Source organism: Drosophila suzukii, chromosome 2R (assembly GCF_043229965.1).
Source record: "Drosophila suzukii chromosome 2R, CBGP_Dsuzu_IsoJpt1.0, whole genome shotgun sequence".
NCBI classification, from domain to species: domain Eukaryota; kingdom Metazoa; phylum Arthropoda; class Insecta; order Diptera; family Drosophilidae; genus Drosophila; species Drosophila suzukii.
Genome location: NC_092081.1, coordinates 7,271,976 through 7,296,912, shown reverse-complemented (window position 1 = coordinate 7,296,912; position 24,937 = coordinate 7,271,976). Strand labels below are relative to the sequence as shown.

The 24,937-nt window shown below is 44.8% G+C and overlaps 1 protein-coding gene across 1 annotated transcript; it reads left to right on the top strand.

The window, feature by feature from the left end:
* Nucleotides 1–495: 495 nt before the first annotated feature.
* esn (espinas) lies at nucleotides 496–24,631 on the top strand. Its single transcript, XM_036813979.3, has 6 exons — nucleotides 496–1,720; nucleotides 13,419–14,025; nucleotides 15,223–15,336; nucleotides 16,417–16,545; nucleotides 21,187–21,390; nucleotides 22,186–24,631. Exons 1-6 carry the CDS (start codon nucleotides 702–704, stop codon nucleotides 23,614–23,616), a joined length of 3,504 nt encoding a protein of 1,167 aa, XP_036669874.3. The 5' UTR covers nucleotides 496–701; the 3' UTR covers nucleotides 23,617–24,631.
* Nucleotides 24,632–24,937: the final 306 nt, after the last annotated feature.

The following is a 24,937-nucleotide window of genomic DNA, read 5'->3' as shown; positions in this document are numbered from 1 at the left end:
TGACCACCTATGAGTGCGCCGCTAATGTGGCAACAAAACGCCCTCTGGCCTCCCTTGTTGGCCATGATTGAAATGGGTCAATCACTAAACGGCCTGAAATGTGTCAAATGGCCCGAAGACAGCTGCATCAACCAGTTGCAGCTACCACAGTTCAGAATCTGCCACTTCAATGGCTGGCTAATAAACGCAACCAGATTTCTGGCTCGAACCAGAAGCACTCAACCGAAAGCCACTCCACTCAGGTGAGTTGGCACCTGTTTTACCTGCACTTGTTTGGGCCAAGAGAGAGAGGGAGATCGAGAGAGAACTCTGTGGTGAGTAGAGCTGGCGATCCCCTGAGGTGAGTTTGACCTGCACCAACCTGGCCAATACCACAACCGCCTTTCGGCCAACTTTCTACGCAATCTTCAGTTGTTTGAGCAGCCCCAAAGCGAGCGGTACGAGAGCGGCTCTACCGCGAAACGAGATTTGAAAAGAATCTATCTCGCACTCGCACTCGAACCGAACCCATCCTATGAGATACGATACGATCGATCGCGAGTGCACGTAACTGGAGCAAGCGGATTGCCCGTTAATTGCTGGCGACGGTAATTGCAGATCGCCGCATTCCGACTGCCCATAGAGGTGTTCCCCGTCCTGTTAATGTGTCAATTGATTGATTGCCTCGCGACCCGTGATTGACGCGCGTTCCGCTCACCGTAATGCTCTCGAAGACAAAGAAGAAGTGCTGGTGGAAGATCCGCCTGCCGCAGGTGGTGGTCAAGCAGGATCAGTCGAAGAACTACCGGGACATCATCAACCTGAGCGAGTGCTCCTCGGTCCTGGCCAATACGGTTACCACGATCAGCGATGGCTCCACCACCGAGAGCAGTGGCAGTCCCACTGCCCGCCACCGAAGCTGCGACAGCTTGTCCAAGAGTTCCCAGGCGGAGGCGGGCAAGCTCTTTCCCCGGAACATGCCCAGTATCCGACGGAGTCGTCGGCGGGCTGTTTCCGCGGAGCGTGAGCGCCTGGCCAGCCGGGAGCGGAATCTGGAGGATCAGGTTCAGCCGCCAAAAATGCCACAGATAAACCCCGAACAGCAGTCTCGGCTATCGACAGTGACCAAACTGACGCCCAGGAAGCCAGGTGGCAAGTCCACCTGCTCCAAGAATCGGGGGGTTCACACCCCCGCCAAGTGCATCATCAAGTCAGCCGTGCGAGCCAAAACCAAGCCAAAGCCTAAGATCACCCTGGCACCCTATGAAATAGCCCTGGAACTGCCCAATGAATCACCAGCTCCCACTTTGGCCATGGCGGTGGCCCAATCCTCGGGATGCGAGCAGAGGAAGTTGGTCGGAAGCGAGGAGCAATTCCACTCCTCGGGGATCTCCTGCAACGGGGAGACCGACGATGATGTGGAGGTGGCCATGCTCACGGGCAGTCTTAGCCCCGCCCAGCTGGCCAGGATTCAAGGGCATCAGAAGGATCCTCCGCCATCCATGGCCCTGCCCTTTGGGGATCTGAGGAACCTCAATCTCTGCCGCAACCGAAACGCCGTCTGGCTGAATCCCAAGGACACGGAGCGGCTCATCGAGGTGGACAGGAGCAGGAGCAGGAACTGCTACTTCAACCTGGCCATTGCCGATGATATCCAGCTCAGCGATATTGAAGAACAATTGGCCAGGTTTGATGGCCAATCAAAGAGGCCGCCGCCGCCAGCAGCGACAGCAGCCAAAATGTAAGTCCTCTCCATCTCCAACTGGCCTATCTCTAATGGCCATAACTCTCGGCGATAACTGCGGCGGATCGCAGTTCGGAGTCGGAATGTGGCCAACTAATTTGAAATCCATTTGATGAGCTTTGCATTTTTCGGTTTTAAGTGACTATAAAACGCTGCGTTGGTGGGGGAACTCGGCCGGGAGTTTATGGCCCGATTTAATGACTCCATAATAGCTTTATACGTATGAGCCTTGTTCTTGGCCCGAATTGAGCAGTGATTGGGGCTGGAGGATTTTGTTTCTAATCACTGAAATCATATTTTATGGCTCCTCGGATTTAATTGGCTGTCCAGGAGTTATGGGTATAACAGATCCCATTTAAATGGGTTACCAAATTGGCATTTTAATAGTTTTTCGTCTTACGTTGAGTTTAAAATGGTATTGGGTTACTTAATACCTTTTGGCTTCCGTTGAAATGTGGGTCTGCAACTTTCTACCAATGTAGTATAAACAATAATTGAAAGAGAAATATGAAGGCCAAATAATTTGCCGACTACAATTGCAATTGTTTAAAAGATAATAAAATAATGGACAATAGATGTTTTTTAGGGCCTTGGTTTTATAGCTTATTTTAGGGTTATAAAGCTCAAACCAATAAATATATTTTATTTACCTATCAAATCAAAAAGTACTAGATAAATTAAATATAATACCATGCTAAATTCTTTTTATAAATAATTGTTAAGACAACTTCTTAGAAAATCGAAAACAATATATCAAACTTATCAGATCATAAAGTATTGGGTAAAACTTTACCTGTGAGTAAAACATATTAAGATGTCCGTATTTAGATGTCAAGTAGCTATAATAACAGGCTACATTATTTTTAATTATTCCTAGAAAATCCAAAAAAATATTTCAAACTTATCGGACTTATCCTTTTGGATAAAACTCTAGCTGTGAATAGATCATATTAAGATGTCAATTTGGTATAATAACATTTTACGTTCCTTTTTGTAAATTATTGTTGGTACCACTTCTTAGAAAAACCAAAACAAAGTTTTAAACCTTTTTGGCTGGCTATAAATAGACCGCCGTTTATCATTTTCACCTGATCAACAGCGTTTGTTGGCTGCGCGTATCAGTTTCAATTGTGCTGAAAGTAAAAATCCGTCGAATAATGGTAGAAATAATCCGGCATAAGAGGCTCTGTCAGCTGGAGGCGACTCTTTGGACTCGCTAAGAAGGTGTTATTAATGCCCGACTATTTGCAAAACTGACACCTAAAAGTTATTTATCAACTTTGTGGCCAGCACGTGCTTTTCCCCTCTTTTCATGGCCCTTCCTGTCGGGTTTTGTTAACTGGGCAAATGAATTGCATGCAGCTAAGTGGCAACAGCAGCGGTTAAATGAAGTTGGCACAACTTCGGCTCCAGTGGGTCCATCCTCTCGAGGTTCTTCCCTGTCTGCCCTGTCACTTTGGGTTTGCAACCAGCCCGAGGAGATCCTGCACTCTCATAAATTCCATGCCTCGACTTCATAAATTGAGTTCTTCTTTTGCCGCCTGACTGAGTGCCCTTCATCGATCGAAGGTATTCCATATCTCAGCGATCTTCGGCATCTTTTGCCATCTTTTGTCCTCCCTGCATTCCCAATTTGCATGGACTTCTGTTCATAAATCGATGCAAACTGCTAATTAGATTTTGTTTTGGGTGCGGCCATTAAATATGGCTGAAAGCAGTGTGTCATAAATTTCACTCCACACTCCACTTGGTAATGTGAGATGCATTCACATCCACATCCAGATCCAGATCCACATCCACACGACCCATTAGCAATCAGTGGGGGCTATTAAATTCCCAGTTTAAATAAACCAAAATCAATATTGACTGGCGGCTACTTAAAGCGTAATTAAGCGCCTCGCCGGGCAGAACACTTTGCATAGGAATCTCAACAATAAAGTAAATAAATAAGGTCTGCAGCCGCGGCGGCCTTTTTCAGCCGGGCTAATTGAAGTTGGCAAAAAGCAAGGGGCTAGTCGAACTCTCGGGTGGTCCATCCGGGCTTATCGGTTTACGATTTGCTTTGATTTAAAAATGAGCTACGCATTTGATTTTAATTGCATTGGATGTGCGCAGTAGTTGGGGATGTAGATGGAGCGAAAGGCTTTGGCTCTTGGCTCTTGGCCGTGATATATGGCATTTTAATTGAAATGGCAAAAGGCCGACCAAAAGGGGGTGGAGTGGGGGGTCTTAGTGGTTTGGGCCTTAATCTGACTTTAACTGATTCGCGGACATATCAAGTAACGCCCCTTTAAAGCTCTGCGCTCCAGTGAAGTGGAGCTGATTTTTCTGCTCTCTCGGCTTTCTTCAACATACATATTTTCTAATTAATTTTTTTTTTTGTGGGGCGTTTGGGCAATTTCTTTGGCTGTCAGCGTTACGAAACCCATCAAAACCTCCACTCGCTCTGCGTAGTTTGTCAGAAAGTTCAACCCCCTCCGAAGATTGTGTGACACAATCCCGAGATGAAATGTTGTAAAAGCCATCTTAATGGGCCCAAGTGGCTGAGAAGTCAGAACCCGCGTTTTATTGATTCAACACCTAATCGTGAATCCATAAAACGCATTAGCAAAACACAAGATTAACAAGTGAATGGGGAAGAAGACAGAAGAGTTGATTGATTTCGCCTCGAGTTGGGGTAAATTCAATTTATAATCAAAAGTTGGTGGGGTCGAAAGAGGGGAGGAAGTGTGTTTTACCAGGCAGAAAATGTGTTTATGAAATAAAATCGAAAACCGCAAATAAAATTAGCCGAAGAGGCCGCAGGGAAAAGGGGAGGGGCTGGCTAAATTGAAGGGCGTTCCTTTGGAAGCTCATTATATTTCCTGTTCTCCCCGGCGGATTATGATTACCTTTTCTCATCCGATGCCCCGTGCGGTTGCCCAGCCATATTTATATATATATCCGAAGAACTTCATATATGGAGGGAGGCAATTTAGTGGCCATAAGTCAGGGACGCAGGCACAGAGGTCGCACTGTTGGCTTAGAGCGTGTGTAAACCAAGTTAAGTGTTCTAGCCACGATCGGGATTTGGCATTCCACAGTAACCACGATAACCAGTTTGCCTCTTTGTTGCGTTTAATTTTCGTAATTTACGTTTAATTGAAATCGGAGGAGTGCGCAGCCCCGTGTAATTAATTTAATGGCCATCGCTTTGTTGGTCAAATACAGGTGGGAAGCGGTCAAAATGCTCGATTTTGTGCCGTCATGCCTTTTACAAATCGTTGCCAAATTGTGGCAACTGGGAGCTGGTCTATTACCACTTCCAAATGGCATTGCAGACATCTCGAGACGCCCACGCAGCGAATTGATTTTCCATGGGAACACTAAAAATACAAACTTTAGAAATTGCCATCAATCAGACGGTGTCGGCCAAATGAGAATCAAATGCAAATCAAGCAAACTGGCACAGATGTCACTTGGCCAAAAAGCTTGTGAAAGTGTCTGGCCGCCGATCGCCCGCTTGAATTCCAAGTTGATAATCGTGATTTTCTTGAAATATTTTAGCCACTCGAGTCGAGATTTCCGCAAATTAATTTCGCCTCCCATCTGGAAGGCACTTTGCGGAGAAAGCCGGCTCGCAGATAAATGCATTTCGACTCAGCCGATCCCAGATAGCAATTTAGCTGAAAAAACACGTGTTGTTAGCCTGGTACATCCACCTACGGCTTCGCTTACACGGAGAAAAATAATTGCCCTAGAGGTTTCCGAACCCAAGTAATTATGATCCCCTGTATCAAGATGGGAAAATCAGAAGATGTTTGGGAATTCTTCGGAAATTATTTTTTTTTAACAGGAACAAGGTGCACACACTTTGTAATCTGATCATATTGCCTTTAAGAATAGGGTTCTCGATTATATTTTTTTTCTGTGCACCAAGATAGGACGTGAGTTGGGTCAACTCGAACACAATCGTCAGCATCAATCCGTAGTCGTTTCAACGAATTCCCATATGTCGCGCCGCCTACGCGACTGGAAGCGTTAATGAGACGCCGCTGGGCTTTTGGCCGTGCTTTTGGCCAGGCCCTAGCTATAGAACTACCACTTGATAAATTGGAGCCAGCTTCTAACGGATCTGTTCTCCGTTCTGCGCTCAGACGTTCTAACAAGATCCTGTTCGCGGTCTCGGCCATTCAGGCTTCATTAGCAGTAAAAGTTGGCGGCTGGGGGCTGGGGGTCTTCGCATTTGCCCAGTTTCCCTCTCAGCGGCAGAACGAGTCCAGAATGGAGACCGGACTGGATCTGTGTGGTGGCTTCCTGGTTGCACCCAAATGCATTAGTCTAATGCGAACTTGGCATCCGAGTCGGTCTTTCTTGGTCTTTCTTGTGGCTGTGTCAAGTCGCTTGGACACTCAGGCCAAACATTTGATGACTTAATTGCGCATTTTAGCAGATACACATGAATGCGGCTAGAAGATGCAGGAGACTTGACAGTGCACTGAGAGAAATTTTAGTGCAGGTTTAATTTAAAATAAAATTAAAATTTATAATATCATTTAAAATGGGGAATTTTATAAATTATATTAATATAAAAATTTTAAACCCAATGAACACAATCTATCAAATTTACTTAGACTTATTCAATATAAGATTCAGATATTTTAAATACTTTTATAGATTTTTGCGAATTTTTTGTACAAATGGGCGTGTGTATGCTTGTTAAAATAGAGATTTTGTTAACTTCTGTATCACTCTCTGTGCCCAAATAGATAATACTTACTAGTTCTAATTCACTGGTGAAATTTCAGTCTTTAAAAAAGCTTCAAAGATTTCCGAAAACCTTCATGAAATCTTTCTTAAACATGTCTTTTACCATATAATCCGACTTTTGGCAGTGTGTCATGTCTCCAGGCATAAGGAGGTTCCCCTGTGATGCACCACACAACTTTATTTTGACAGGCGGCGATTAGAAGACGTTAGCCATCCCATCCCTCCGGTCCACCGCCCCTTTCTCCGGGGTCTTTTGTTAATTGAAATGTTGTTGTTGCCCGCTGATGCAGATGCTGATTCTGATGTTTGTTTGCTCTGTCCCTGTTCCTGTCCCTCTCCTCCCCAGTATTCCCATCTCGCTCCCTGTCGCCTGTCTGTCAGATGCTTGTTGCTTTTGTCAGTTGTCATGTTCTGAGCGGGGACCTACACGATTTTGGCATTGGCATGGCGATTGCCATTACAGTTACAGTTAGCCATGTTTGTCCGTTTGTCCGTAAGTCCCCTCTGTCCGTATGTCCGCTTGTCCGTATGTCCGCTTGTCCGTAAGTCCCCTTGTTTCATGTAGGAAGTCTCGGCGGCTGATCAAACGCATGCAAAAGATAATCCGTTTACGCCCCAATGGAATTTCAATTGGAAATTGGAAATTGAAAATTCGTAGTGCGTGAGAAAAGAGCTCACCCCGTTTAGAGCTCGTTGCATGTATGTATGTATATGCCATCATTAATTATGGGACCAAACATCCTTTGGGCCTTTTTTGCTGATCGGCGAAGCAGAGAGTCGAACCAGAGTGGTCATAGATGGCTGCACTTGCTCCACCACAGCGGTCACGGCCAGGTGAACCGGGACACTCCTCAGGTGAGCAAAGCGCAGTGCAACCGCAGGAAAAATGCATCCCCGCATCATTTTCGGTAATTGCTTTTGGCCATCGCGGGGTTGTCGCTGCCGAAACTAGGTTCCCACGTTCCAACAGGTGAAGTGTATAGTACCCTGCCCACCTGTTGGCCATCCATCCATCCAACCATTCATTCATCCATCTTTTGGAACTCTGCTCGCGTTTCACGCTCGGTTGGATTTGCTCGGCTGTCATACGAAAACAGACAATAAATTCTACTCCGGTTTTTGTTTTGGGTTTGTTTTTTGGTTTGTTTGACTGCGTTCTTTGTTCTCGGTGCTTTGAGCTCCTCCGATTTCACTGGGTTTCTACGAAAACAGTCTTGGGGCCGCGTCAATTATTTCGTAGGATTTTAACGCACTTTAATTTAATCAACTTATTGTGGCTACCTCTGTATCTCCTCTCGCTCTGTGTTCTTCTCAGATTCCCAAATATAATCTCTGCTTTGATGTGCCTTAATTTGATGGGAGAGACATAGAAAGATTGTTGCCAAGAAAGCAATTACATTTATCACCGGCTTCAATCATCATCATCATCATTAAGAGGAGCACATCAAATTAGAGGAGATATTTAATTTATGTCTAAGACCTGTGGGAGCCGCGTATCATTGGCGAGTAATCTTTTGGGCCAGGAATTCACAGCTAACTAAATGGTTCAATTGTATGCTGGGAACGGGTTCAGAACAACGGAACCCCTGTCATACCATCCATAGTAAAATCGGAACGTCGCGGAACCATATGTTTCTGTTCGAAAGCAATTAAAATCAAATGAAAACCCGGCAACAGAATACCATTTTGTCAGTGAAATCAATAAGACGGAGAGATGAACACACAAAAACTTGGCCATCAACTTGGGGGACTAATGAAGCCAGCAAACAAGTTGGCCATAAGTATTGAAGTTCGGTGAAAAATACCTCGAAGCAGACGCCTGAAAAAGAGCAAAACAAGTAGCGAGCGAATACACGAAGTGAATTACAGAAGAAGAACAGCATTTTGCATAAATTAGAGCGAGCCATGCAACATGAAAATCGCTGAAACGTGTCCAAACTTGTTGACAGCGTGGCAAGAGGGGCGGTGGGCCAAAAGGGGAGTGGCAGCGGCAGGCTGCATAAAATTAAGCAAAAGCTGTTAATGACGGAACGCGAATCAGCTCAAACTCGACTCAAACCCGACTTGAGTGGAGTTGGGTTTTCGGTTCTGTTTCGCCTCACATGCCACATGCAACTAGCTAGCAGCAACCAGCAACATGCAACATGCAATGCGGCAACATTAGCGGCAACAGCATCAACAACTCGCTCCAAAATCGCAAAATCGCGAGTGTGGGCTGGCCAAGTGCATTTGGCTGCAGCTTCATCTTCTTTTGGCCCCTCCGATTAATTATGCATTTTAGCCGCTGCTGAAAATGCAGATCCAGATGCTGGAGCTGTTGACTACGATGCTCTTGTTTGACTTGACTATCTATGTGTATCTGGGAGTGGCCTTCCCGAAACGGGGTCTTCGGGGGCTTAAGATACCCCAACAATAGAATATATTTATTGCTTATGAAATAATGCAAGATTAAAAACGTTGATCTTTTATAATTATAATAAAGCACTGCATTATTCATAAAACATCCGAAATTTAAATATACAATTTAGTATAATCCATGATTTAAGCCTCGGTTTAAAAGATCGTCTTTAAGGTGGGTACTCATTTCGATGAAAAAGGGTTCAAAACGAATAAGTTGTATACCAAATTGTGAAGAGAAACATTTTTTTGAAAAAATATTTGCTTAGACTTCCAAAATGTTTGTGTAAGATCGTTTTTTTTTCTAAGTAGATCATGTTCATCTTAATGGGATCTTAAGTAATAATCCTTATAAGTGTTTTAATAACACTAACTTGTTAGCACTAATATTATAAATTATTTACGTAATTAATTTCTATCAAGGTAAATGTGAGAAACAGGCTTAGGATACCTTTCAAGATCCCCCCGAAAACATTCTCCACGCACGCCTCTGCACGATGCTAGATGGCTTATTGCTCATAGCTTATCACTAGCCTTGGCTCCGAGTAGCGAATAACGTGTACCGCCTAACGGTAACGCTGCACTAAATCACCACGCGGTACTTAAATAGGCGGTGTTGCACACACATTCGGTTGAATGTGCATTCACCACCGTCGCGAGGAACTTGTGCAACGGGCCCGACTGGCTCCCCAACCCAGGCGAAAACCCAGACCCAGACCCAGACCCAATCCCAGACCCACTGGTATCCCCATCCTACCATCCTAAGTCCCGATTCCAGGTGGAGCAGGCGATCCGCGGACAGGCACACAAAATGTGCTCATGTTCGTACAAAAACCCATAAAGAAAGAGAAGAAGCTGAGGGAGAAACGCGGCGAAATGCATAAAAATGCTGAGCGACAGCAACACGTGCAACATATGACGCGATTGCATGTATGGTTTTCTTTTTTTTTTTGTTTACTACCCGGTTTCGGATCTGATGGGTTGGGACTGGAGTTATTCGTGTGACGTAAAGGCAGTCAAACGCGGCAGTTTAACCCGAAAGCCAGCTGCACAGAGGGTACCCGTTTGGGAGTCGTTTTGGGCCAGACAATGAAACACGCAACGCAACAAGGTCACGAGTTGGGGGGGCCAATCATAACCCGCTCTTCCCCTCGCCAAAACTAAACTGAACTGCCACGCCCCCTGGCCAGATATAAATGGGATTCTGGATCGAGGATCTCTGATCCCAGATCGAAGATCGTGTGCTGGTCATGGATAATCAAGCATTACTAGGCCTAATGCCAGGCTTAACCTGGCCGAGACGGCGTTTATCTTTCGGCCAATTGTGAAAGTAATTTAATGCGGATTGGCTGCCTCGACTCTTTTCAATTATTAAGAATTGCATGTTACGTATTAATTTCGCTTCCTAGTGCCTCAATTGCCGTCTGTTCTGTGTCGTAGTGCATTTAGCATTTCCCAGAATCGGGGGCCCCGATGGGAGAACTCGTTTTTGTGAGAGGCCTAAATGATTTTGAACCAGTTACGTGTTCCTGCTGCGGATTTTTCTGGGGAAACTGCGTGTCTAAAATTTAATGAAATCGTGGAAACACTGCGGCAATACCGTGGAACGAATAGAAATGCTATCGATATTGTGGTGTTGCACATAATTGAGATATTATTGCAGCGGGGATTTGGCATTTGAGCAACACAAAACGTGCTGAAATTGCTAAAAAGTCCGTTAATAAGCAGCGCATAGGATTGGATTGTTTCGGATTGGATCAGATCGTAGATGTGGAAATCGATTTGAAAGGAGATACAAAGCGGGACATGGCTTTTGAAATAGCTAATGGCTGTGTGGAATCTAATTAGTTAGGATATTAGTTAAAAAGTATAATACCTAGTTAAGTTTGTTGATGCTCCTGGAAGTAAGTTTATCCATTAGCAGACCCAAAATCTTTGGTTTTGAATATTCTGTTGTAATGGGCCATAAAACCTCAAAACCATAAAAGTCTCGCTTTCTATAAAAGTGAAAAGTTAACCGAACCATACATTTTTATGATACATTCAAACTCTTTGTGAAATATTTATATTGTTTGGTATAATCCTGAGCCAAAACATTGTATCTTCTCTGTGGAACTGACACACTTGTAGAGATATGCATTGCATTCTTTCGAGCCCCCATAATCACAGATAATTCCCAAAAGTGTCTTCAAAACCACCAATCGGTGTTGGCCAAGCGAAAAGACCGGATTGCCAGTTGTGGAACAGCAGAGCCATACTTCTCAGGCCATTCCCATCCGATTTGAGTGTCAAACAATTTACTTTTAATTATCCTCAGACGTGCGCAATTGCGACAGGCCATCAAGGAAATGACGGACATCAAACCAAATAAACTCAAAATCTTCTTAACCCAAATTTATGTATATGTCCAGGCCGCGATCCGTAGTTGGCCATGCGGCATTTTTGCGTATTTTGCGCCTTGCCAAGTGGCGTTTGGTGCAGAAATCGCATGCAGCATGTATAGAAACCGTCAACAGGTTTCGCTGATCGAAAAGAGAAAACCGAAAAGGCCGAAACCGTCTAGGCCGGCCGAAAAGTGGTAGCCAGACCACAGTTGGCCATATTCGGCAGCTGGAACCGGGATTGGGATTTGTTTTCGTGTTTGTGTTGATTTGATTTGAATTGAATTGATCTGATCTGACGTGGTTTTTTGGCCCGGCGCTTGGCCGCTGTTTTCCGCTATCAAAGTCAATCGCCAGTCGTACGGTTTCCCATTCATTGGGTGACAGATTACGCCCTGACTTGAGGCAGTTTGCTTTGGCTTGGACAATCTTGACCGAGACTGTTTAGAAAGTACCCTGCGATCGATCAACTTTTGGCACCGCACGGAACCTACCTGCTGACAAATGAAATTTGCATTGGAAACCCACAAAAACAGGGGCCTAAAAACTTTCTCCACACACACGGTGGGGCATTCCAGTGGCACTGACTGATCTGCGAACTGTACGGAGGTGTTAATGGCTCCTGGTCATCCAAGTGGTACTAATGTAGCCAAGTACCTACATAGCATATCACACCATGGTGGGGCATTCACTTTCTGTGGGTTTTGCTTCATTAGCAGAAGGCTAAACTCCGATTGTGATGAGATGTATCTAATTTGCATAAAGCAACCAGCAGGCCGTCTAGATACATTGGATTTCGGTGGAATGGCAAATTGCTGGGGGTTTCTTCTCACGTTGATTAGTAAATATAAATGTTGGAAGGCCTAATGGCTTTGTCGGGGTGTTATTCATGCTCTGGATGTTGTGCAATTTGATATGAGGTATAATAGCTGCAAATGTAAAGCGTTTTTGAATGAAACAGTTTAATATTTCACACACATTCACGGCGGCGCTCGACTTTGAGCCATACAAATGACTTTAATTGCCACATAAACAAGTAGGAAAAAACACTGAAATTAAGGCTGAATCATGACCAGGGGACTGGAATTTCGCGGCTGTCTCTGCTTGGCTGCATAATCGCGCAGCGTGCCACAAATCGAGTGAAAGTACCACAGAAAGCGGCGCAGGGGAAGATTCCACTGTGGGCAGCGGTCAAGCGAGTGGCGGCAAAACCTTATGAATGCAATTTCAGATTGGGCCTGGGATTGGGATACGGATTCGGGTTCGGGTTCGGAGTTTCATCAGATTTGATTGGTCAACTGCACGCATGCAGCTGCGGCGTAATTGCACTCAAAAGTCATTTGAAATGCCTGGGGGCACTCAAAACAAATTCTTTTCCCGCTAGTCCAGCAGTCTAATTGCAAATGAGTCGGGCAGATGGAATCGGGAATGATTAAGGTGCATATTAGACAGAATGGCATTTCAGAGATGGAGTTCTCAGATGTAAAATATTCATATGTGTTGTAGCTTAAGAGTACTCACAAGAATGCCTTCGACCAAGATTGAATTTTTTAACGACATACGTTAAAGTTGAGGGTATAAGTATCTTAATATAATAACTATCAGCGCTATAGGTTCTTCTTGTACTGCATCTACATCATTTTAAGAATTTCTTACCAAGTCAAATTTTAAAACATCAGTGATTAAGTATCATGTTTTTCTGCTGAACGCGGCTAATGTTTAATGGAATATTAATTTTTGTATTGTAGTTTCACTTTCTTTTAATTATAGGTTTATTTCTGGAAACTAGAAACCATGTCCAATGCTTTTTTCGTTATCTAACCATCTGACCTCTTAATGATTTCACTTTTGTTTTGTACCTTCTTGTTTTGACGAGGTCTGACCATTTCAACTCATAAATCTATCTAAATCATCTATCTTAAAATCAATTAAATATAAATTTATCTAGCTGATGTTTTCGTGCAATACACATTTATTCAATTTTTGATTTCCCAACAGACTAATGAGTAAGCAAAGTTTAATGGAGTATTAATTTCGTAGGGTGGTCTCGCTTTCTTTTAATTAGAGCCTATAATTTCTGGAAACTACAATAGAAAGCATGTCTAATGTACATTTCGTAATCTGGACACCTCCTAATGATTTCCCTTTCGATTTGTATCTACTTGCAGCACCCAGTACAGCGAAGTCAGCCGAAAATTCAAGCCCACGCCCGCACCCCGCTCCACCGGCAACATGCAACAGGCCCCGCAGCAACATCCGCAGCAGCAACTGCAGCAGCAGCAACACCATCCGCCCAGCAGCAGCTACTACACGCAGACGGAGAGCGAGTTGCTGCAGATTGAGGCGGGCGGCACGGGCCTGACCTTTGCCACCCACTCGCAGCGCCCCGAGTCGGCGGTCAGCGCCCTGCAGCCCACGTCGCTGGGCAGTCAGGTGGCATCCACGTCCAATTTGGACGTGCCCTCGGCCGCCTCCACAGGCAGTGGAGGCAGCGGGGGCAGTGGGGGCAGCGGTGGACCCCCGGGGTCAGCGAGTCACTTTGTGTCCCCTCTGCAGCGCCGCCACTGCCAACCGCCCAGCCACCTGCCCCTCAACTCGGTGGCCTCGCCCCTCCGCACCGCCAGCTACAAGTCGGCGGCGGCGGTCGCGGGTCATGGGTTCCACCACAGCCACCACCAGCAGCTGGACTTCCAGCGGAACTCGCAGTCCGACGACGACAGCGGCTGTGCCCTCGAGGAGTACACGTGGGTGCCGCCGGGTCTGCGGCCCGATCAGGTAAGATCTGCCGTGAAAGCTCAAGTAGCTCACACTCGACCGAAAAAGAGTGGTTTGAACTGTAAGGGGTCAAGTAATACATAGATCAAAAGCCAAGAAAAATGTTGAGTAACGAAGATCTAATACCAAAGTTGATAAATGGAATAAATGGAATGAATATTAATGATATATTATCAAACTTTACCTAAAAAGAAATTAAAACTTTCTTGTTTTCTATGTTTTCGGAAGCTTGATAGTATTAAATGTTGAAGTAGTTCCGTTTAAGTCAAGCAATATTTGTGTAAGGGTAGTACCAGATTTAAAATGTTGGAGTTCCCATAGAAAAACTTAAAATTAGATTTGCTTTTATGCAATAACTTAAGTTTCCATATAATTTCAAATGGTTAATAATATGTTAAAACCTTTTTACTTGCCTTAAAGGGAAATCAGCTGGGAGCAAATCAGAATAGATCTACGAACAAATCAAGATATTATTTTTGCAATCACTTTCTCCGCGTTTATGATCCATTTTGTTGAATTCCAAGCGAATCTTTTTCCGAGAGTGCCATCTTATAGGCAGACCTCCCCAGCGTCATCAGCATCATCATCATCCCCGACATGTGTTCCGATTTGTCGCAGCTAATTAAGTGAAATCTCGAGTGATGCGATGTGGGGCGAGGTGGTTGCCTTTTCGAGCCGCAGGCCACCCGCTGCCTGTTTTGGCTTTCGATTTCGATCGATTTTCCACGCTCTCCCAATCGAACGCCCAAAAACCAATCCAGTTCAATGTCTGGTCGTTGGCCACTTGTGCGCTTAAGGAAATCGGTCGGGAAACGACTTTAATTACACGCTGTAGAAATTATCGCTCCCGAATCGCCATCGGTATCTGGTGGAAAGCGAAAGCGTTTTGTAATTAAATTGCCGATACATTTGGCGGCAATTAGAGCTTGAAATGCCTGTCGATTTATTTTTTTCGGGGCGGAGGCTTACATAAGTGCTCCTGGGAAAAGCAGAAAAGCCTCTGAGATTGGCCTGCAGTTTTTCCTTTTCCTCAAACTCAAATTCCCATGAGCATTGCGACAATTTTTACTTGCACGACTTTAGTGGGCGTGAAATTGTTTCTACCAACTTTCGATTATTCCTTTATGATTTGTCAAATTCGTTTTACAGACTAACAAAGCTAATTCAAATTTCCGGTTTGCATTTTCCACTTCGCAGGTCCGCTTGTACTTCAGTCAACTGCCAGACGACAAAGTGCCCTACGTCAACAGTCCCGGCGAAAAGTATCGTGTCAAGCAATTGCTGCACCAGCTGCCGCCGCAAGATAACGAAGTGAGTATTGGGCAAAAAGGAGAGTCGAAAGAACAGTGGTGCTTAAAAAAGGAAAAAAGTTAGAACAATGGGGTGTGCTTTCCAGGCAACGGCCACTTTAAAAATAGTTGGGAAAGGATCGAAAAATGTTAAGACAGAAAACCCTCTTAAACCATTTTAATCTTTTAAAGAAATTAATAACTTAAGTTGAGAGTAAAAACAATAGAAATGACTACAGTCAATAGCCTTGACTATTATGCAGAAAATCCACTGTTCTTACTAACCGCCACCTAACGTCAATATGAATAATCTATCTAGGTGGCTCCATAGCAAAAACAGCCGATTTACAGCATGCATATCACCCTCCCTCTCGCACTCCCTTTAGCTCTGTGAGAGGTATCTGGTAGTTAAGGACGTCGTCTATAGCGTTTTCTCTTACCTTTACTCTCAATTTATGTTATTTGGTTTTAAAATGGTTTAAAACAGTTTTCTTTCCTAACATTTTCGAAATTTTTTTCCAATCATTTTTAAAGTGCCCTAACTGCACTCCTGGCAAAAATCAAAGAGGTGTTTAAAAAAATGTTTATGTTTTTCCCAAAATTAACTGGAAATATATTTTTAAATGTTTGTAAAATTTTGTTAACTATTTTTTTAAGCAGGATTTTTATTGGTCCCTGATTTGTTACAAACTTAAAGTTAAAATAAAAATTATATTGGCCTTCATTCCAATTATAAATTTATGAAAACATTGTTTACCAATAAACTGTGGCTGGGCTTCGTATTTTAAGAAAACTATTTCACTTAAAACACGATGTCTTATTATTACAAAATCTCTTTTAATTTAAATTAAACTAAAGTAAATATATTCGCTTAGAGCATTTTTCCACAAAAAAGTTGTTTGTTCGAAAAGCACAGCTCGTTGTGACAAAATTATAATTACCCCGGTGCGGGCATTGAAAACAGAGTATAAAGGGAACCCTTCAAAAGGGCCGGCGAGATTAAAAAACTTGGCGCTGCCTTTTGAGTTGCCTTAATTAAAATGCAGGATTCGGGAGTACAGAAGCTAACTTTCCTCCGTGTTCGTCTACGTGTCTGTTGCAGGTGCGCTACTGCCACTCGCTGAGCGACGAGGAGCGCAAGGAGCTGCGCATCTTCTCGGCCCAAAGGAAGCGGGAGGCCCTCGGCCGCGGAGCGGTCCGCCTGCTGTCCGACGAGCGGCCCTGCAAGGGGGTAAGTTTGAAAACAATTTCCCCCCCTTTGGCTCCTTATTTTTAACCCCCTCCCTGCCACTTAATTGTTGCAGAAATTTGCATTTTATTATGCACAGAAAGTATGAAGATGAAGAGTCGTTTCGATTTCATTTGTGCCTGGCCGGGCAAAGTTTTGCGCCAGAGATTCCTTCTTGGCCCGGGCGAAGTAGGAAAAAATTGACAATGGCCCGGGAAAACAATGAGCTCGAAGGGTGTGGGGCAGACCGACCGGTGTTGGCAACTTTCAAACGTCTCGAAGTAAAAGATGACAAAAAGATTTCATTAAGTACACTTTCAACCGGCGGACGGGGGCTGAAAATGAAAAACGTTGTTGCAAAAACAATTGCAGTGACTTGGCTCTGACAACATAAAGGCTAAGAGAGTCGCAGCTTTTCCGCAGAAAGTGAATGGAGTTGCCGGCCAAAGACGCAATGAAATGGCATTAAAGCACAATGGCAGTGGCATGAAGTAGTGGCACCCACAGCACTGCATCCTTTGAAAGTCTGGCTTGGGTCTGGAAATTTGCATTGTTATTGGCCGACAGTCGGAGGAGACCACCCCCTGCAGCCGGCGAGTTCGAGCCGGCATGCCGATGTGCACTTGGTCATCTCGGCACTTTTCCGGGTGATAGTTGGCAGCTCGATTTTATTGTGCTCACATTCGCCACTCGTAAAACTTATTAAAAACTTTATGCCGCATGCTGCGTGTCTGGGGCCTGGTCGGATCCTATCTGGCCTTTCCTGGTTGCTGGTTTCTGGTTGGGTTCGGTTGGTCTGGTCCCGAGTTCGAATCCGTCTGCTACGTGCGCCGGCGAATGGGAATACGGCGGATAGGGACTCGCCCGGAGTCGTGTGCGTGTGTCTGATTTTATTTGGGATGTTCAAATTGGTAGCCGACTTGGGTTTATTATGACTGGGGCCCAACTTGAGGTTGGAGTTCATTAGAGTCCCGAGTAATCAGTGTGAACTTGGCAAAGAAAAGCCCGGAACTTTTCCTTCCTCTTACTTATATGTACATCCGTCTTGAGAAGGGCAAGAGTTATATTTGGAATATTTAATTTCCTTTTAAATTCTAGGAAGTTCGAGTTATGGAATTGGACAAAATGTTTATTGTTTATAATTTAAAGCTTAGTAAATAGCGAAAACTTCACGAAATTTAAATTGTTTTTTATTGAAAGTGTAGGAATTATTCCCAACTTGATAATTTCCTTTGAAATAAAATCTAGAAAAAGCAATGAAGCGCCTTAAAAGGAAGCGAAATCAAAGAAAAACCTTTTCAATGGCTTTCGGAACCGTGTAGGCGTTTTTGCCAAACTTTCCACTTCGTTGCCATGTAAAATCTGAGAAACTTTAAAAAGGATTTGAAAATCGGAAACCCTCCACGTACCCCATCTAAAGCCAAGACGAAAGTGCTTAAAATTCACAGACCATAACTGACTTGCTAAACGGACGTTAAAATGCGAACAAAGGCCTCAACCCAGGGCCATCCAATCGAATGGCGTGGAAAGCATGGGGAAATTATGAGGGAAAATTTATGAAAACGTTCAATGATCCTGAATCCTCAGACTCGAAGGGGAGGAAGCTCCGGCAGTCAGTCAGGCGTAAATGAGTACCAAACGTGTGTCACATCCAACTGGCAATGATTTTGCCAAAAAATAATGGAATCGAGCAGCGGAATGAGAAGTATGGGGCACACTTCTTGACAGATTTTCCGCACGAACAGCAACGAGCGGAAGCTGAAGTTTTGACAAGGATGTGACACTAAAGGTCGTCCTGGCAACAATGAAATAATTACGAGAAAAGCATTTTCAGACTGGGCACTTTGTTGCAAAAAATATATATGTATTTTCAAGGACAAAGACAGAAACTTAAACCTTTTTAGATAATTCTAAAGATATTAATTACATGGGAATGATTAGTATATTCATTTGAAAATGTATTATAAAGTAAGGTACCTAAGGAATATAAAGTTTCGGTAATGAATAACATTTTTCTGCTATTTTAAAACACTACTAATTTTTTCTCAGTGCACCAAGGTAGTAAGAGCCAAACAAAAAGAAAACCCCGCCAAAGGAAGGTGAAGCGCAGTGGCTGTTAAGCGAAAAGTTTATGTACTGAAAAGGGCATGATAACGAGCGTCATTAATAATTCGAGTTGCTTTTCGGGAGAGGTTTGGAATGGGATTTTGGGCCGGATGCCGTCTTGCCCGTCTGCCGGCGAAGTTTGTCGCTCCGAGTGGGATTAGTCCGGACACGAAATGGGTTAGCAAGGACACTTCCCCCCCCCCCCGCGGGTCATCGGGGTTCACTCGGTTCAGCAATATATAGCGATGGGTTTATAGGTGCTGCGATGGCACCGCCGGCAACAATTTGTCAATAGCATAATTGTCTGGCGCAGAGTGCCTGCAAACAAGCGGCAGCCAACAGCCAACTGGGATTAATTGGATTGATAAGATAAATGAGCAGCGATTGCTGTTATTTACATGACATTTAGCCGGGCTGGCAGTCCAATGAAAAATGTCATTTTAAGTGCACAGATTTTCCGGACAAACTAATCAATGGCGGGGGCGGGCTTAGGATCGAAATTGGTTGGGCCCTGGGATCGAATCCCCCCTTCAATCCGAGCTGAAAACTTTAGCACTTTGTCCCCACCGCAGAAACTACTTAAAGCGCTTCCTGCGGGAAAAGTTTTTTGCCGGGTTTCTGGGGTTAGCCGGGCCAAAGTGCAAGGACAAGTCTATTCCGATTTCAATGCGTCATTAGCCAGGGAAAATGAAAATGGGATAAGGGCAGGGGAACTGCCTAATTAAAGTGCGCAGTGAGCAGCTTCAAGGTTTTTATGATTTTCGTGGCCCGAGGCGATAAATTTTTGAAGTTGCCAAACAATTAACGACGCATAGAGAGAAGCTACTTACGCCCCGGGAAATTATCAACCCAGTACAGTTGGGGCCCAAAGCTCTCGCCTGTCAATGCTTAATGGCTTGCAAAAGTAAATGCTGATTGCGGGGAATCGGCGGAGGATGTGGGTCCAGAACGGAGCACATCCCACGGTGCGGGAGCATCGCCCGCGCCGAGGTTTAATAGCCTGGAAAGTTAAGGAGCTCCTGGATACCGAGTTCGGAATACTGAATACTGAATACTGAATACAGAACACTGGTTCCTGGCTGACTGGCAATGGCAATGGGGCCCTGAATCTTATGCGGTGGCTCTGCGGTGGCACCGGGTAATTTGCCTGCGCCAGAAACCGCCGAAACCAAGAGCGGAGACGCAGTCGAGCAATCTCGCCAACTGCCTGAAATGAGGGTGCAAATTGGCAGGGGCTTTGGTTTGGGGTCAGGTTCCCAGGAACTGCATGTCTTGCTCCTTATAGGAGGATTGTGCATATATCAGAGTGGGCGGGCTAATTGCTTTATGGCCGGAAATGCGGAAAGTGGCTGACAGGTGTGGGCGGCTATCAAAACAGAGTTATCAAAATAGATATATTGTAGATATGTAATGTAAGAGCCTACTTCACAGATGTGTCTTTAAAGTTTGTCTATGTTAAACAAACATTATTCTTACCTTCCACGGTTTCAAACGCGTCTGTATCTTCAAGGAAAATATCATATCCCAATCTAACATTTATTTTATTTGACTTAAACTTTATAACATATGCAGGAAGTTTTCATATATTAAAGGCAAACTAAAATAAATTAAAATTTGTATTACAATTGAGGTTAACTTTTAACTCAATTTTTTTTTCTGAATGAATTGCAAAGTTATCCTATCTTCCATTTGCAAAACGATACACAATATGCTTTATCAGTTTAAAACTCATTATGACAACATTCGTCAAACTCTTAAGGTTTTAAAATGCCTCGCTGTAAATGTTATTTAAATTCAAAGCTTTTCTAAGGAACGTTTTAATATGTTTCAAAATATTTCATTTTAAAATGCCCGAAAAATGATGCTTCTCCGACTAATAGTTTAGAGTTCTCCTTTTGACCGTCTGACCTCTGAGTGAACTCAATTAGAGCTCTTATTTAGGGGCATAAAAACGTCACCATGCCCGGGACCTTTGGCTGTGAACCCTTTCGGGCGAAATAAGTTCATTATGCGAGCGCGTTTAAATTTAACGAGTCTCGAGCTGTGTGGCTTGCCAGCAGTCATTAAAAGCGGCACTTCCTGCTCGCATTTCTCAGTTTCGGTTTCCAGAAATTTCCCAGCAGCCAGCTCCACTTAAAGCGCTTCCTTATCCACCGAGGAGCACTTTTGGGGTGGACCAAACACACCGAGCACCCCGACCACCCCAAACACACCGGGCTGACACGGACACATGGCCGGCAGCTATTTTTGCATGATTTCCGCTTTGGAAAATCCGAGGACAGAGAAAAGAGCTGGGAAAACCACAGAGCAGGACTTTTCCCTGCTGGAGGCCCCTTTTTCCAGAAGGGGTGGGGTTTGTGGGGCGTTGAGCTTAAGCGTTTTATTACCGTTATTTAGCATTTATAGTCGCTTAAATATTTCTGCCCCGGCAGCAGCAGCCAGACGCTGCAGATTTTTATCGCTCGAAGAACTCGAGCATATTTCTCCCATTTGTACGATTTACCCAACTCATCCTTTGGTCTTTCCTCTTTTTTTCAGTGCGAGGAGCCTTTGTCGGGCGGTGACATCGTGGTTTTCGCCCAGCGACTGGGCGCCCAGTTGTGCTGGCATCCGGGCTGCTTTGTGTGCAGCGTCTGCAAGGAGCTGCTGGTGGACCTCATCTACTTCCAGCGGGACGGGAACCTCTACTGCGGTCGCCACCACGCCGAGACCCAGAAGCCTCGCTGCTCCGCCTGTGATGAGGTAAGTGCTCGTCAGAATTCTTGAGTAGCACTGTCGGTGGAGAAAAGCTGTGGCTTTTGCAGATAGATTTTGGGAAAAATTTAAAGAGGTTTTAGGTATTTGAGTTCTGTATGCGTTGAATTTAACTACTTAGATAAAACCATTTTTTTAAGTTGTAAGTTTGAGTAATTTTAAATAAACAAACTTTCATTAAAAAGGTGTTTTAGGTACAATATACTTAGGTTTTATATCACTTAATTCTGTATAAATTAAAGTAAAGTTCTTATATAACCCACTTCCAAATTTAATATTTTTTGTGATTTTGTAATAACTAAAATGTTCAATTAAAATATGTCTTTTTATGTAAGTATCTGATATAATTGTCTTTTGCATATTATGAGAATCTTCGCCATAGGTCTAGTTTATTTAATGTTGGAAGGAAGAAGTTGAAGTCGTCAAAGTAATCAACATTTTTCCATTTAAAGGACAATTTTAAGGAATAACATAACATATATTGCTGTAACCTTATAAAACATAAATGTTATCATAAGGAGGCAATCTAGAATCTAGGTTATATTTTAATTGTAAGTGCACTATAGGTTTTTTTTCAATTAATTTGATATGCTAATGACATATATAACCGTTTGTAGTAGTAGTCTTATAAGAAGTTAGTACCTACTGTTTGTCGAGTAATATTCCTCGGTTGGTTATTGTATGTTGACACCTCTAAAATGTTATGTGTATAGTCCCATCCCGACCACGATCCCAATTTCTTGCCTAATCCGATGTTTCCCGCTCTTTCTTCATTTCAACCAGATCATCTTCTCGGACGAGTGCACGGAGGCGGAGGGTCGGACGTGGCACATGAAGCACTTCGCCTGCCAGGAGTGCGAGCACCAGCTGGGTGGCCAGCGGTACATCATGCGCGAGGGCAAACCGTACTGTCTGGCCTGCTTCGACACGATGTTCGCCGAGTACTGCGACTACTGCGGGGAGGTGATTGGGGTGGACCAGGGCCAGATGAGCCACGACGGGCAGCACTGGCATGCGACGGACCAGTGCTTCAGCTGCTGCACCTGCCGCTGCTCCCTGCTGGGCAGACCCTTCCTGCCCAGGAGGGGCACCATCTACTGCTCGATCGCCTGCAGCAAGGGCGAACCACCCACGCCGTCGGACACGAGTTCGGGTCCCCAGCTAAGACCCACACACCGGGCCTCCACCTCTAGCCAGATAGCTAGATCCCCGCGAAGGGTTGGTGAGCGGGATAGGGAACGGGATCCAGGACGAAAGGGCCACCATGGGCATCCCAAAGCCACAGGCAGCGCCGGCGATCTCCTCGAGCGGCAGGAGCGGCAGCGCATGGAGGCGGCTGGAGTGGCGGATCTACTGCTCGGAGGAGGAGTGCCCGGCATGCCACGCCCTGCCCATCCGCCGCCCATCGACCTCACCGAACTGGGCATCAGCCTGGACAACATCTGTGCCGGCGACAAGTCCATCTTTGGGGATGCCCAGACCCTGACCAACTCCATGCCGGACATGCTGCTCTCGAAGGCGGACGACTCGCACAGCTACCAGAGCATCGACAAGATCAACCTGAACTCCCCCAGTAACTCCGATCTGACGCAGAGCACCCAGGAACTGGCCCACGAACTGGAGTTGGACAACGAGCCGGTGAGGGAGCTGCCCCACGATGGCTACGAGCAACTCTTTGCCAACAATCGGAACCAGGAGCACCAGGCGGATCAGGATTTGGATGACGAGCAGCTGGACAACCGGCCACTGAAGGAAGTGCGTTTCCACAGCGTCCAGGACACCATGTCGCGTTCCAAGAGCTACACGGACAACTCGAATGCCCGCCGGCGGAGGAGGCGTCGCAACCAGTCGCGCAGCTCCTCGGAGATGCAGATCAACCAGACCAATCTCCGCCTGCACAATGCCCAGACGCAGGTGGGTGGGGGAACGGGAACGGGGCCACTCAACCTGCTGAACAACCTGGACAACTGCGACGTGGCCAGCATCTGCTCCACTTGCTCCTCCAGTTCCTCCAGCGACATGGACGACTATGTGTACCGCCTGCCGGCGCGGAAGCATTATGGCGGAGTAAGGGTGGCCTATGTGCCCAACGATGCGCTGGCCTACGAGCGCAAGAAGAAGCTGGCCCAGGACTCCTCCCTCGCTCCTGGCGGAGGCAGTGCATCCGTGACACCGGCGATCATGCACGAGAGCAAGAACTGCACGATTTCCTGACCACCCCCCATGCTGCCGCCACCGCCCTTCAACCTGAGCAGCTACTACATCCTGGACACGATCCTGGAGGAGCAGAGTCTGATGCTGCCGGAGAAGAAGCCGGGCTGCCTGCGAAGGGTGTGGAACTTCTTTGGGCTGGGGAAGGCCCGCCACTCCAGTTCCCAGCACACCAGCAACGGAAGACTATACAGCGTCTAGGTTGGGGATGGGATCTGAAAAAAGTTTTTAACACGGTTGTCAAGATGGGTTCTATCCTAAAATCCATTTTTCGTTAGTACTTTAAAGGATGGTTTTAAAAATGGCAACCGTGGCTGTAAATAACATATCGACATGTATAAAACACCGAATAAGAAGGCACATATGAGATCAGAGATGAGAGAAATCGTTGTACAAAGCTATAAAACTATATCATATTTGCATATTCATATACACATGCCCCATCACGGGCATTACCATAAAACATAAGCTATTCTAGTGTTAGATGTAGGCAGAACAAAAACAAACGAAAAGTAGAGACCACAAACAACGCAATCAACGAACAATAAACTCCAACGAAATCCAATCGAAGGCCAACAAAAGAATCTCCAAAAGAGTGAAAGTATTATCTGTTTCAGATATTAGCCAAATGTGCAATAATTTAAAATGGCAAAAAGCAGAACCCGAAAAATAATGGCATATCCACAAACACAACGAAACTTCGAGATAGAAAACCATTAGCATTTACAACATTTGCAGTTTCTTTTCCTCGGATATTTTGTTAAACAAATCAAATTGAAGATTCTTTTGTTTGCAAACCAAACGTTTTATGTAATTTGCGTGCTTTCTCCGCAGCGTGAAAGCGAAATTGTTATATAAAGGGAATGTGTCCAGAATACTTGGAGTGAGGAAAGTTTTGTAACCAACCAGTGAGAGTTTAACGAAAACCTATGTCTAAGCTATGCTATATCAACAAGTGTGTATGGAAACATAATCAAAAGTAAAATATATGTCTGTGTATTTTATTCTTAAAAACCTACTTGGTCGTTTTATTGCCTTTTTTGCGGGGAACCAGCTGCATTTGGAACATGGATTGGGACCCAAACCGCGCGCCGATTCCTCAAGAGACTTGTTTGAATCTCGTACCTCTAATTTGGCATTGGTTCTATAGAATGCCCTTCACCTGCACTTTAAAAGCAAGTACAAGCTTCATGAACTTAGAGAATGGAAGTCCCTGAGACAGACCAGTGTCTATCCTATCACGTGGAACTCATGTTTTGTATTCAGATGCTACAGGCATTACACAAAATTTTCTTCCATCCGGATAAGCATTTTACCCTTCTTG

Excerpts from the sequence above, each read along its gene's own strand:
- esn (XM_036813979.3), top strand. The coding sequence starts at position 702 with ATGCTCTCGAAGACAAAGAAGAAGTGCTGGTGGAAGATCCGCCTGCCG. Across the intron at positions 14,026-15,222 it reads CGGGTCTGCGGCCCGATCAG|GTCCGCTTGTACTTCAGTCA; the intron begins GTAAGATCTGCC and ends TCCACTTCGCAG. Across the intron at positions 21,391-22,185 it reads GCTGCTCCGCCTGTGATGAG|ATCATCTTCTCGGACGAGTG; the intron begins GTAAGTGCTCGT and ends CATTTCAACCAG.